This window comes from Ranitomeya imitator, chromosome 8 (genome assembly GCF_032444005.1).
Source record: "Ranitomeya imitator isolate aRanImi1 chromosome 8, aRanImi1.pri, whole genome shotgun sequence".
NCBI classification, from domain to species: Eukaryota; Metazoa; Chordata; class Amphibia; order Anura; family Dendrobatidae; genus Ranitomeya; species Ranitomeya imitator.
This window is the reverse complement of record NC_091289.1, coordinates 200578580-200593340: the sequence shown is the minus strand read 5'-3', so window position 1 is coordinate 200593340 and position 14761 is coordinate 200578580. Positions and strand designations below refer to the sequence as shown.

Below are 14761 nucleotides of genomic sequence, written 5' to 3'. Positions count from 1 at the left end.
GTCGTTCTGCGCCACATAGCATCGCCCGGTGTGAGGGTGTAGTCGGGTGTTGCTGGGTGTCGTTCTGCGCCACATAGCATCGCCCGGTGTGAGGGTGTAGTCGGATGTTGCCGGGTGTCGTTCTGCGCCACATAGCATCGCCCGGTGTGAGGGTGTAGTCGGATGGTGCCGGGTGTCGTTCTGCGCCACATAGCATCGCCCGGTGTGAGGGTGTAGTCGGATGGTGCCGGGTGTCGTTCTGCGCCACATAGCATCGCCCGGTGTGAAGGTGTTGCCGGGTGTCTTTCTGCGCCACATAGCATCGCCCGGTGTGAGGGTGTAGTCGGATGTTGCCGGGTGTTGTTCTGCGCCACATAGTATCGCCCGGTGTGAGGGTGTAGTCGGATGTTGCCGGGTGTCGTACTGAGCCACATAGCATCGTCCGGTGTGAGAGTGTAGTCGGGTGTTGCTGGGTGTCGTTCTGCGCCACATAGCATTGCCCGGTGTGAGGGTGTAGTCAGGTGTTGCCAGGCGTCGTGCTGTACTATGTAGCATCGTCTGCTGTGAGGGTGTATTCGGGTGTTGCCAGGCATCATGCTGCACCACGTAGCTTCGCCCGGTGTCAGGGTGTAGTCGGGTGTTACTGGGCGTCGTGCTGCACCACATAGCATCGCCTGGTGTGAGGGTGTAGTCGGTTGTTGCCAGGTGCCGTGCTGCGCCATGTAGCTTCGCCCGCTCTGAGGGTGTAGTTGGATGTTGCCAGGTGTCGTTCTGCGCCACGTATCATCGCCTGGTGTGAGGGTGTAGTCGGGTGTTGCCAGGTGTCGTTCTGCGCCACATAGCATCGCCCGGTGTGAGGGTGTAGTCGGGTGTTGCCGGGTGTCGTTCTGCGCCACATAGCATCCTCCGGTGTGAGGGTGTAGTCGGATGTTCTCGGGTGTCGTTCTGCGCGACATAGCATCGCCCAGTGTGAGGTTGTAGTCGGATGTTCCCGGGTGTCGTTCTGCGCCAGATAGCATCACCCGGTGTGAGGGTGTAGTCGGGTGTTGCCAGGTGTCGTTCTGCGCCACGTAGCATCACCCGGTGTGAGGGTGTAGTCAGGTGTTGCCAGGCGTCGTGCTGTACTATGTAGCATCGTCTGCTGTGAGGGTGTAGTTGGGTGTTGCCGGGCATCGTGCTGCACCACGTAGGTTCGCCCGGTGTGAGGGTGTAGTCGGGTTTCGCCGGGTGTCGTGCTGTACTATGTAGCATTGCCTGATGTGAGGGTGTAGTCGGATGTTGCAGGGTGTTGTTCTGCGCCACTTAGCATCGCCCGGTTTGAGGGTGTATTCGGGTGTTGCCAGGCATCATGCTGCACCACGTAGCTTCGCCCGGTGTCAGGGTGTAGTCGGGTGTTACTGGGCGTCGTGCTGCACTACATAGCATCGCCTGGTGTGAGGGTGTAGTCGGGTGTTGCCGGGTGCCGTGCTGCGCCATGTAGCTTCGCCCGCTCTGAGGGTGTAGTTGGATGTTGCCGGGTGTCGTTCTGCGCCACGTAGCATCGCCTGGTGTGAGGGTGTAGTTGGGTGTTGCCGGGTGTCGTTCTGCGCCACATAGCATCATCCGGTGTGAGGGTGTAGTCGGATGTTCCCGGGTGTCGTTCTGCGCCACATAGCATCACCCGGTGTGAGGGTGTAGTCTGGTGTTGCCGGGTGTCGTTCTGCGCCACATAGCATCATCCGGTGTGAGGGTGTAGTCGGATGTTCCCGGGTGTCGTTCTACGCCACATAGCATCGCCCGGTGTGAAGGTGTAGTCGGGTGTTGCCAGGCGTCGTACTGTGCTATGTGGCATCGTCCGGCGGGAGGGTGTAGTCGGGTGTTGCAGGGCGGCGTGCTGCGCCATCAGTGGGGGATATCTGTGCCCAGACTAAACCCCGGATTGTGATTTCTCCCTACAGGACATTGTACAGACACCTCATCCGGCGATAGTGGATCCGCTGCTGGGGGCGCTGCAGTCCATGCACATGGAGGTGCAATATGAAGGTCAGTGCAGCGATAAAGTGGTGTTATAATCTCCGGTGTCCGCCCTGATGGCGTTATTCGTGGTGTACATTTATTATTATTATTTATTTCTATAGCACCATTGATTCCATGGTGCTGTACATGAGAAGGGGTCACATACAGGGTTATAGATATAACTTACAGTAAACAAACTAACAATGACGGACTGATACAGAGGGGCGAGCACCCTGCCCATGCGGGCTTACATTCTACAGGATTATGGGGAAGGAGACAGTAGGTTGAGGGTTGCAGGAGCACCGGTGTTGGTGAGGCGGTAGCTCCGGTGTTGGTGAGGCGGTAGCTCCGGTGTTGGTGAGGCGGTAGCTCCGGTGTTGGTGAGGCGGTAGCTCCGGTGTTGGTGAGGCGGTAGCTCCGGTGTTGGTGAGGCGGTAGCTCCAGTGTTGGTGAGGCGGTAGCTCCGGTGTTGGTGAGGCGGTAGTTTCGGTGTTGGTGAGGCGGTTTCTCCGGTGTTGGTGAGGCAGTAGCTTCGATAGTGATGAGGCAGCAGCGGTGTCAGTACAGGCTGTAGGCTTTCCTGAAGAGATGGGTTTTCAGGTTCCGTCTGAAGGATCCGAATGTGGTTGATAGTCGGACGTGTTGGGGCAGAGAATTCCAGAGGATGGGGGATATTCGGGAGAAGTCTTGGAGGCGATTAGATGAGGAGCGAATAAGTGTGGAGGCGAGGAGGAGGTCTTGGGAGGACCGGAGATCACGTGAGGGAAGATATCAGATATCAGTATTAGTAATTTGAACTGGATACGCTGAGGGAATGGGAGCCAGTGAAGAGATTTGCAGAGGGCGGAAGCAGAGGAGTAGCGAGGAGAGAGATGGATTAGTCGGGCAGCAGAGTTAAGGATAGACTGGAGAGGTGCAAGGGTGTTAGCAGGGAGGCCGCAGAGGAGGATGTTGCAGTAGTGAAGGTGGGAGATGATGAGGGCATGAACAAGCATTTTAGTAGATTGACGGTTGAGGAAAGGATGGATTCTGGAGATATTTTGGAGCTGGAGGCGACAGGAGGTGGAAAGAGCTTGGATGTGCGGTTTTAAGGACAGGACAGAGTCGAGGGTTACTCCGAGGCAGCGGACTTCGGGTACGGGGGAAAGCATGATGTCATTGACTGCGATAGATAGATCAGGTAAGGAAGATCCATGAGATGGAGGAAAGATGATGAGTTCAGATTTGTCCACATTGAGTTTGAGGAAGCGAGAGAAGAAGGAGGATATGACTGATAGACACTCTGGGATTCTGGAGAGCAGAGAGGTGACATCTGGGCCAGAGAGGTAGATCTGAGTGTCATCAGCATAAAGATGGTACTGGAAGCCATAGGACCTTATGAGTTGTCCCAGGCCAAGTGTATAGATTGAGAAGAGTAGGGGTCCTAGGACAGAGCCTTGGGGGACTCCAGCAGAGAGAGGGTGGGATGAGGAGGTAGTGTGGGAGTGGGAGACGCTGAATGTGCGGTTGGAAAGTGTTAGAGATGGGATTTCCAACCTACTGGGATTTCCAACCTATGAGGAGATCCAGGACGGGGCGAGGTCTTTGATGCCAAAGGAGGAGAGGATCTGTAGTAGAAGGCAGTGGTGAACTGTGTCGAAAGCAGAGGACAGGTCTAGAAGGAGGAGTATAGTGAATTATCTATTAGCTTTGGCTGTAAGTAGGTCATTAGTGATTTTGGACAGGGCTGTCTCAGTTGAGTGATTGGGCGGAAACCAGATTGTAGATTGTATATACCGTATATACTCGAGTATAAGCCGAGATTTTCAGCCCAAATTTTTGGGCTGAAAGTGCCCCTCTCGGCTTATACTCGAGTCAATGTGGGTGGCAGGGTCGGCGGGTGAGGGGGTGAGGGCGCTGAGGTATACTTACCTAGTCCCAGCGATCCTCGCGCTGTCCCTGCCGTCCCACGGGCTTCTGTGCTGCAGCTTCTTCCCCTCTTCAGCGGTCACGTGGGACCGCTCATTAGAGATATGAATAAGCGGCTCCACCTCCCATAGGGGCGGAGCCGCCTATTCATTCCTCTAATCAGCGGTGCCGGTGACCGCTGACAGGAAGAGCTGCGGCACCGAAGACCAGGCAGAGGGACAGCGCGAGGATCGCCAGGACTAGGTAAGTATAGCATATTCACCTGTCCTCGTTCCAGCCGCCGGGCGTCGCTCCATCTTCCCGGCCGGCGCCTCCATCTTCCCGGCGTCTGCGCTCTGACTGTTCAGGCAGAGGGCGCGATGACGCATACAGTGTGCGCGGCGCCCTCTGCCTGATCAGTCAGAGCAGAGACGCCGGGAAGATGGAGGCGCCGGAACGAGACGCCGGGAGCTGCAATCAAGGGAGGTGAGTATGTGGTTTTTTTTTTTATTGCAGCAGCGGCAGCAGAGATTTCTATGGGGCACAATGAACGGTGCAGAGCACCGTATATGGCACAGCAATGGGGCACAATGAACGGTGCAGAGCACCGTATATGGCACAGCAATGGGGCACAATGAACGGTGCAGAGCACCGTATATGGCACAGCAATGGGGCACAATGAACGGTGCAAAGCACCGTATATGGCACAGCAATGGGGCACAATGAACGGTGCAGAGCACCGTATATGGCACAGCAATGGGGCACAATGAACGGTGCAGAGCACCGTATATGGGCACAGATATGGGGCACAATGAACGGTGCAGAGCACCGTATATGGCACAGCAATGGGGCACAATGAACGGAGCAGAGCACCGTATATGGGCACCGATATGGGGCCCAATGAACAGTGCAGAGCACTGTATATGGCACAGCAATGGGGCACAATGAACGGTGCAGAGCACCGTATATGGCACAGCAATGAGGCACAATGAACGGTGCAGAGCACTGTATATGGCACAGCAATGGGGCACAATGAACGGTGCAGAGCACCGTATATGGCACAGCAATGCGGCACAATGAACGGTGCAGAGCACCGTATATGGCACAGCAATGGGGCACAATGAACGGTGCAGAGCACCGTATATGGCACAGCAATGGGGCACAATGAACGGTGCAGAGCACCGTATATGGGCACAGATATGGGGCACAATGAACGGTGCAGAGCACTGTATATGGCACAGCAATGGGGCACAATGAACGGTGCAGAGCACCGTATATGGCACAGCAATGGGGCACAATGAACGGTGCAGAGCACCGTATATGGCACAGCAATGGGGCACAATGAACGGTGCAGAGCACCGTATATGGCACAGCAATGGGGCACAATGAACGGTGCAGAGCACTGTATATGGCACAGCAATGGGGCACAATGAACGGTGCAGAGCACCGTATATGGCACAGCAATGGGGCACAATGAACGGTGCAGAGCACCGTATATGGCACAGCAATGGGGCACAATGAACGGTGCAGAGCACCGTATATGGCACAGCAATGGGGCACAATGAACGGTGCAGAGCACTGTATATGGCACAGCAATGGGGCACAATGAACGGTGCAGAGCATTATATGGGGCACAGCTATGGGGAAATAATGAACGGTGTAGAGCACTATATGGCACAGCTATGGGGAAATAATGATCTATTTTTATTTTTGAAATTCACCGGTAAATGCTGCATTTCCACCCTAGGCTTATACTCGAGTCAATAAGTTTTCCCAGTTTTTTGTGCCAAAATTAGGGGGGTCGGCTTATACTCGGGTCGGCTTATACTCGAGTATATACGGTATATGATAACCTCGTGGCAGCTCTCGCTCCTCTTGGTCCCGGTCGGCAGTTCTGGGTGCAGGTCTTTGTGTTACAGGAAGGACAGACAGCGGCTCTGGCGCCTCCGTGATTTGTGACTGTTTGCTTCTTGTTAAATCATCCTGTGAGCTCTGCAGGAATGTAGTGTGAATATGAAAATGGCTATTTTGAGTCCATATTGAAATATACAGAATGCATTCAGACCATGAGAGAGCAGCATTGCTGGTCATACATTTACAGACAATGCTCACAGTGACACAATCTGAGAACTGTTTACTCATCGTCTAAAAGCTTTCATCTCATGAACAGTTCTATGTTTTCTATGTTTGTTATTGTAAAATATGAAGGTTTATTTAACCTCTGTCTGTGCTGGACTTATCTAATCCATGTGGCTTTTATATTCTGCGGGTTTATTGCTCATTGTCTGATGTTTGCCTGGTATCTCTGATTCATCTTATCCCGAAAGCTGACCACTACAGGGCAGAGGCTGAAACCACAGTTACTACACAGTGTAAATCACTATATGAGGCCAGAGAAACATGACTAAAGTACCGTTACACTAAACGATTTACCAACGATCACGAGCAGCAATACAACCTGGCCGTGATAGTTGGTAAGTCGTTGTGTGGTCACACAGACAGCTCTCCAGCGACCAACGATCCGGGGAACGACTTCGGCATCGTTGAAACTGTCTTCAACAATGCCGAAGTCCCCGGGTAACCAGGGTAAACATCGGGTTACTAAGTGCAGGGCCGCGCTTAGTAACCCGATATTTACCCTGGTTACCATTGTAAAAGTAAAAAAAAAAAATCACTACATACTCACATTCTGATGTGTCATGTCCCCCGGTGTCCACAGGGTTAAAACTGCTTTCGGAAGGAGCGCTGCTAATGCACGCGCTCCGGCCGAGAGCTTCCCTGCACTGACTGTCAGCGCCGGCAGTAACAGCGGTGACGTCATTGCTGTGCTCTGCTTTACGGCCGGCGCTGACAGTCAGTGCAGGGAAGCTCTCGGCCCGAGCGCCTGCATTAGCAGCGCTCCTTCCGAAAGCAGTTTTAACCCTGTGGACGCCGGGAGACGTGACAGACATCGGAATGTGAGTATGTACTTTTTTTTTTTTTACAATGGTAACCAGGGTAAATATCGGGTTACTAAGCGCGGCCCTGCACTTAGTAACCCGATATTTACCCTGGTTACAGGTGAACACATCGCTGGATCGGCATCACACACGCCGATCCAGCGATGACAGCGGGTGATCAGAGACCAAAATAAGGTCCTGATCATTCCCCAGCGACCAACGATCTCCCAGCAGGGGCCTGGTCGTTGGTCGCTGTCACACCTAACGAGATCGTCACAAAAAGCGTGACGTTGCAACGATATCGTTAACGATATCATTATGTGTAAAGGTACCTTAAGATAGGAGCAGAAAGTTGGGTACCTGGACTTACACGTGTACAGTGTGCTGATGCCTGCATAAGTGGGGACGCCCGTGCAGTGTTGTGAATCTCCCAGGGGTCCTCTGTCTTGTTGTTGCTTCTCTGATATTCCAGATGGATGATGTTTAAAAGCCTCTTGGTGATGATATGAGTATATGTAGTTAATCCTTATATATATTTAATCTTTTTCCATGTAGTTAACATATACAAAAGTGTACGCAGTCACACTATTCAATCATACTATTCCTTTAATTTTGTACTTTGAAATAAAATTGCATTATATCTTTAAAGCCGTATCCGAACCTTAGTGTTAAAAACTTGGCAATACGAGGGATTGGAGGTTGAGCCTGTGCCCACCGCTCTACCTGCCCTGTGCCCCCTCCCGCTCTCCCTGTGCCCCCCTTTTTCTCCCTGTGCTCTCCCTGTGCCCCCACTCTCCCTGCCTTGTACCCCCTCCCGCTCTCCCTGTGCCCCCGCTCTACCTGCCTTGTACCCCCTCCCGCTCTCCCTGTGCCCACCGCTCTACCTGCCCTGTGCCCCCTCCCGCTCTCCCTGTGCCCCCCTTTTTCTCCCTGTGCTCTCCCTGTGCCCCCACTCTCCCTGCCTTGTACCCCCTCCCGCTCTCCCTGTGCCCCCGCTCTACCTGCCTTGTACCCCCTCCCGCTCTCCCTGTGCCCCCCTTTTTCTCCCTGTGCTCTCCCTGTGCCCCCACTCTCCCTGCCTTGTACCCCCTCCCGCTCTCCCTGTGCCCCCGCTCTACCTGCCTTGTACCCCCTCCCGCTCTCCCTGTGCCCCCGCTCTACCTGCCTTGTACCCCCTCCCGCTCTCCCTGTGCCCCCGCTCTACCTGCCCTGTGCCCCCTCCCGCTCGCCCTGTGCCTCTACCGCTCTCCTTGTGCCCCCCTGCACCCCCCTGCTCTCCCTGCCTTGTATCCACTCCTGCTTTCCCCGTGCCCCCCGCTCTCCCTGTGCCCCCCGATCTACCTGCCCTGTGCCCCCTCCCGCTCGCCCTGTGCCTCTACCGCTCTCCTTGTGCCCCCCTGCTCTCCCTGCCTTGTATTCACTCCTGCTTTCCCCGTGCCCCCCGCTCTCCCTGTGCCCCCCGATCTACCTGCCCTGTGCCCCCTCCCGCTCGCCCTGTGCCTCTACCGCTCTCCTTGTGCCCCCCTGCTCTCCCTGCCTTGTATCCACTCCTGCTTTCCCCGTGCCCCCCGCTCTCCCTGTGCCCCCCGCTCTCCCTGTGCCCCCCGATCTACCTGCCCTGTGCCCCCCCCACTCTCCCTGTGCCCCCCTGCTCCCGTGGAGATCTTATATATCAGAAGAGCCGCGTTCCCTGTATGAGGGCCGATGACCACCCACATATACATAGATAATAAGAACAAGAAACAACAAGAAAGTGATGACACGAGGCCGATAATTGAGAGAATCCGGTGAGATAGATGTGTACAGTTCTCTGTGCCGATCATATGGAATAAATACCTGAAATAACCGGGTATGGCGAGTAATAATGATCGTCTGCATTCATGTGAAAGTATAGTGTGTATAAATGTCCACAAGAGGGCAGCAGATGAAAACGTGCGGAGCGCTGTGACGCCCGAGACCCCTACAGACTATCGCTTATATATCATTACACCTCTATAGACCCCTACAGACAATCGCTTATATATCATTACACCTCTATAGACCCCTGCAGACTATCACTTATATATCATTACACCTCTATAGACCCCTACAGACTATCGCTTATATATCATTACACCTCTATAGACCCCTGCAGACTATCGCTTATATATCATTACACCTCTATAGACCCCTACAGACTATCGCTTATATATCATTACACCTCTATAGACCCCTGCAGACTATCACTTATATATCATTACACCTCTATAGACCCCTACAGACTATCGCTTATATATCATTACACCTCTATAGACCCCTGCAGACTATCGCTTATATATCATTACACCTCTATAGACCCCTGCAGACGATCGCTTATATATTTGAGGATCCTCACCTTCCTCACCGAGCACAACGTCCTCAACAAGAGCCAAGCAGGGTTCATGCCGAACCACCGCACCACTGACCACATCTATACTCTGCACAGCCTCATTCAGAGACACGTCTACAATACAAAGAATGGGAAGATATACGCCTGCTTTGTGGACTTTAAAAAGACCTTTGATTCAGTGTGGCACCCGGGCTTATTCCTGAAACTGCTGGAGAGTGGAATAGGAGGAAAGACCTACGATGTCATCAAAAGCTCCTACACCGAGAACAGCTGCAGCGTGAGTGTGAGCGGCAAAAGAACGGCTTATTTCCAGCAGAGCCGCGGAGTCAGACAAGGCTGCAGCCTAAGCCCAACGCTCTTCAACATCTACATCAACGAGCTGGCTACCGCCCTGGAATCCTCCTCAGCACCAGGACTCACCCTCCACGACGCTCAGGTGAAATTCCTGCTGTATGCAGATGACCTGCTGCTGCTGTCACCAACCGAGAAAGGCCTCCAGGACAACCTGAAAATCCTAGAGAAATTCAGCTCCACCTGGGCCCTACCGGTCAACCTAAAGAAAACCAACACCATGGTGTTCCAGAGGAGAAAGAGAAGATCAGACCAACACCCATCATTTATCCTCAACAACTGCGACCTCACAGGAACGGACAAATATACCTACCTGGGCCTAGAGATTCACCGGTCAGGGAACTTCAAACAAGCCATAGAGACCCTGAAAGACAAGGCCTGCAAAACCTTCTATGCCATCCGAAGGACACTCTACCATCTGAAGCCACCAGTGAGGGTCTGGCTAAAAATCTTCGACTCCATCATCGCCCCAATCCTCCTGTATGGCAGCGAAGTCTGGGGTCCTCACACCTACCCAGACTGGTCAAAGTGGGACTCCAGTCCAACAGAAATATTCCACCTGGAATTCTGCAAGCACCTTCTCCAGGTCCATCGGAGCACCTCCAACAGTGCTTGTCGGGCCGAGCTGGGCAGATTCCCTCTACACCTAACAGTTCTAAAGAGGGCGCTGTCATTCCGGGCTCACCTGCATAGGAGCAATCCAAGCTCCCATCACCATAAAGCCCTGATACATGAAGGTGAAACAGAAAAACCAGAACCCCCGGAACAGCCCAGCCAAACCCAACCGGAGCAGAACACCAATCACAACAACCTGACAAAAGCCGGAATTAGGAAGATGGCAGACGAAGGCCAGGAGAGGTGTGTCAGTGACTGGAAGAATGATATCATCAGCTCACAGAAACTGACCATGTACCGGAGCCTACAGAGAGACTACAGACTGGCCCCATATCTGGAGAAACTCCCGGACCCCAGAGACCGCCAGATCCTGAGCCGATATAGACTCAGTGCCCACAGTCTGGCCATCGAATGTGGCCGACACAGGCAGAGCTACAAGCCCAGGGAGGAAAGACTGTGCCAACACTGTGATCAGGAGGCCATAGAGGACGAAACCCACTTCCTGCTACACTGCTCCAAATACTCAGCAGTGAGGGACACTCACTTCAGGAGACTCTCACATCTCTTCCCAGACTTCATCACCATGAAGGAGGAAGAGAAAACATATATCTTGCTGGGAGAAGAAGAGAGAGCGGTGGAGATAGCAGCGCGGTATGTGAGCGAATGCCATAGACTACGAGAAAGAGAACTATGATGCCATGGACTATAGCCCCCAACCTGGACCTGCCCCATCCACCTCCCCTATGTCATGGACTATAGCCCCCACAATGGACCTGCCCCATCCACCTCCCCTATGCCATGGACTATAGCCCCCACAATGGATCTGCCCCATCCACCTCCCCTATGCCATGGACTATAGCCCCCAACCTGGACCTGCCCCATCCACCTCCCCTATGCCATGGACTATAGCCCCCACCCTGGATCTGCCCCATCCATCTCCCCTATGCCATGGACTATAGCCCCCAACCTGGATCTGCCCCATCCACCTCCCCTATGCCATGGACTATAGCCCCCACAATGGACCTGCCCCATCCACCTCCCCTATGCCATGGACTATAGCCCCCAACCTGAACCTGCCCCATCCACCTCCCCTATGCCATGGACTATAGCCCCCAACCTGGATCTGCCCCATCCACCTCCCCTATGCCATGGACTATAGCCCCCACCCTGGATCTGCCCCATCCACCTCCCCTATGCCATGGACTATAGCCCCCAACCTGAACCTGCCCCATCCACCTCCCCTATGCCATGGACTATAGCCCCCACCCTGGATCTGCCCCATCCACCTCCCCCCACAGTCCCTATCCCTATTGCCTCTATACACTTGCTTTGGCAAAACTGATGTGTATTTGGTCCTGCCAATAAAGCTTCTTTGAATCTTGAATCTTGAATCTATATCATTACACCTCTATAGACCCCTGCAGACTATCACTTATATATCATTATACCTCTATAGACCCCTGCAGACTATCGCTTATATATCATTACATCTCTATAGACCCCTACAGACTATCACTTATATATCATTACACCTCTATAGACCCCTGCAGACTATCGCTTATATATCATTACACCTCTATAGACCCCTGCAGACTATCGCTTATATATCATTACACCTCTATAGACCCCTACAGACTATCGCTTATATATCATTACACCTCTATAGACCCCTGCAGACTATCGCTTATATATCATTACACCTCTATAGACCCCTGCAGACTATCACTTATATATCATTACACCTCTATAGACCCCTGCAGACTATCACTTATATATCATTACACCTCTATAGACCCCTGCAGACTATCGCTTATATATCATTACATCTCTATAGACCCCTGCAGACTAGCGCTTATATATCATTACACCTCTATAGACCCCTGCAGACTATCGCTTATATATCATTACACCTCTATAGACCCCTGCAGACTAGCGCTTATATATCATTACACCTCTATAGACCCCTGCAGACTAGCGCTTATATATCATTACACCTCTATAGACCCCTGCAGACTATCGCTTATATATCATTACACCTCTATAGACCCCTGCAGACTATCGCTTATATATCATTACACCTCTATAGACCCCTGCAGACTATCGCTTATATATCATTACACCTCTATAGACCCCTGCAGACTATCGCTTATATATCATTACACCTCTATAGACCCCTGCAGACTATCGCTTATATATCATTACACCTCTATAGACCCCTGCAGACTATCGCTTATATATCATTACACCTCTATAGACCCCTGCAGACTATCGCTTATATATCATTACACCTCTATAGACCCCTGCAGACTATCACTTATATATCATTACACCTCTATAGACCCCTGCAGACTATCGCTTATATATCATTACACCTCTATAGACCCCTGCAGACTATCACTTATATATCATTACACCTCTATAGACCCCTGCAGACTATCACTTATAGCGCCTCATGTTCCACAGCGCTTCAGATATTGTCATTTCAGCAGTATAAAGTCTACTCATGGTGCATTCACCCAAGTTGGATCAGTGTCCTCTTCTGTGATGGCCTCGGCCCCAGTATACATCGCTCCCAGTATATATTGGCCCCAGTATATATCGCTCCCAGTATACATCGCTCCCAGTATATATCGGCCCCAGTATACATCGCTCCCAGTATATATTGCTCCCAGTATACATCGCTCCCAGTATACATCGCTCCCAGTATACATCGCTCCCAGTATATATCGGCCCCAGTATACATCGCTCCCAGTATACATCGCTCCCAGTATACATCGCTCCCAGTATACATCGCTCCCAGTATACATCGCTCCCAGTATACATCGCTCCCAGTATACATCGCTCCCAGTACACATCGGCCCCAGTATACATCCCTCCCTGTATAGATCGTTCCCAGTATAGATCGTTCCCAGTATAGATCGCTCCCACTATACATCGCTCCCAGTATATATCCCTCCCAGTATACATCACTCCCAGTATACATCGCTCCCAGTATACATCGGCCCCAGTATACATCAGCCCCAGTATACATCCCTCCCAGTATATATCCCTCCCAGTAGATATCGGCCCCAGTATACATCGCTTCTAGTATACATCGCTCCCAGTATATATCGCTCCCAGTATATATTGCTCCCAGTATATATTGCTCCCAGTATATATCGGCCCCAGTATACATCGCTTCTAGTATACATCGCTCCCAGTATACATCGCTCCCAGTATACATCGCTCCCTGTATATATCGGCCCCAGTATATATCGCTCCCAGTATACATCGCTCTCAGTATATATCCCTCCCAGTATATATCGGCCCCAGTATACATTGCTCCCAGTATATATCGCTCCCAGTATACATCGCTCCCAGTATATATCGGCCCCAGTATACATCGCTCCCAGTATATATCGGCCCCAGTATACATCGCTCCCAGTATATATCGGCCCCAGTATACATCGCTTCTAGTATACATCGCTCCCAGTATATATCGCTCCCAGTATATATCGGCCCCAGTATACATCGCTCCCAGTATATATCGGCCCCAGTATACATCGCTTCTAGTATACATCGCTCCCAGTATACATTGCTCCCAGTATATATCGGCCCCAGTATACATCGCTCCCAGTATATATCGGCCCCAGTATACATCGCTTCTAGTATACATCGCTCCCAGTATACATCGCTTCCAGTATACATCGCTCCCAGTATATATCGGCCCCAGTATACATCGCTCCCAGTATACATCGGCCCCAGTATACATCGCTCCCAGTATGTTTCGGCCCCAGTATACATCGCTCCCAGTATATATCGGCCCCAGTATACATCGCTCCCAGTATACATCGCTCCCAGTATACATCGCTCCCAGTATACATCGCTCCCAGTATACATCGCTTCTAGTATACATCGCTCCTAGTATATATCGCTCCCAGTATATATCGCTCCCAGTATATATCCCTCCCAGTATATATCCCTCCCAGTATACATCGCTCCCAGTATACATCGCTCCCAGTATACATCGCTTCTAGTATATATCACTCCCAGTATACATCGCTCCCAGTATATATCGCTCCCAGTATATATCCCTCCCAGTATACATCGCTCCCAGTATATATCGGCCCCAGTATACATCGCTCCCAGTATATATCGGCCCCAGTATACATCGCTCCCAGTATATATCGGCCCCAGTATACATCGCTCCCAGTATACATCGCTCCCAGTATACATCGCTCCCAGTATACATCGCTCCCAGTATACATTGCTCCCAGTATACATTGCTCCCAGTATACATTGCTCCCAGTATACATCGCTCCCAGTATATATCGGCCCCAGTATACATCGCTCCCAGTATACATTGCTCCCAGTATACATCGCTTCTAGTATACATCGCTCCCAGTATATATCCCTCCCAGTATACATCGCTCCCAGTATATATCGGCCCCAGTATACATCGCTCCCAGTATATATCGGCCCCAGTATACATCGCTTCTAGTATACATCGCTCCCAGTATACATTGCTCCCAGTATATATCGGCCCCAGTATACATCGCTCCCAGTATATATCGGCCCCAGTATACATCGCTTCTAGTATACATCGCTCCCAGTATACATCGCTTCCAGTATACATCGCTCCCAGTAT

The 14761-nt window shown here is 51.8% G+C and overlaps 1 protein-coding gene across 1 annotated transcript in view; it reads left to right on the top strand.

Annotated features, from left to right (window-relative positions):
- Window positions 1–14761, top strand: part of ARMH1 (armadillo like helical domain containing 1) — a 155325-nt gene that overhangs the window by 29402 nt on the left and 111162 nt on the right. Inside the window, exon 6 of the mRNA XM_069735838.1 lies at window positions 1917–2001. Coding sequence (XP_069591939.1) covers window positions 1917–2001 — 85 coding nt within the window. The remainder of the gene's footprint in view (window positions 1–1916; window positions 2002–14761) is intronic.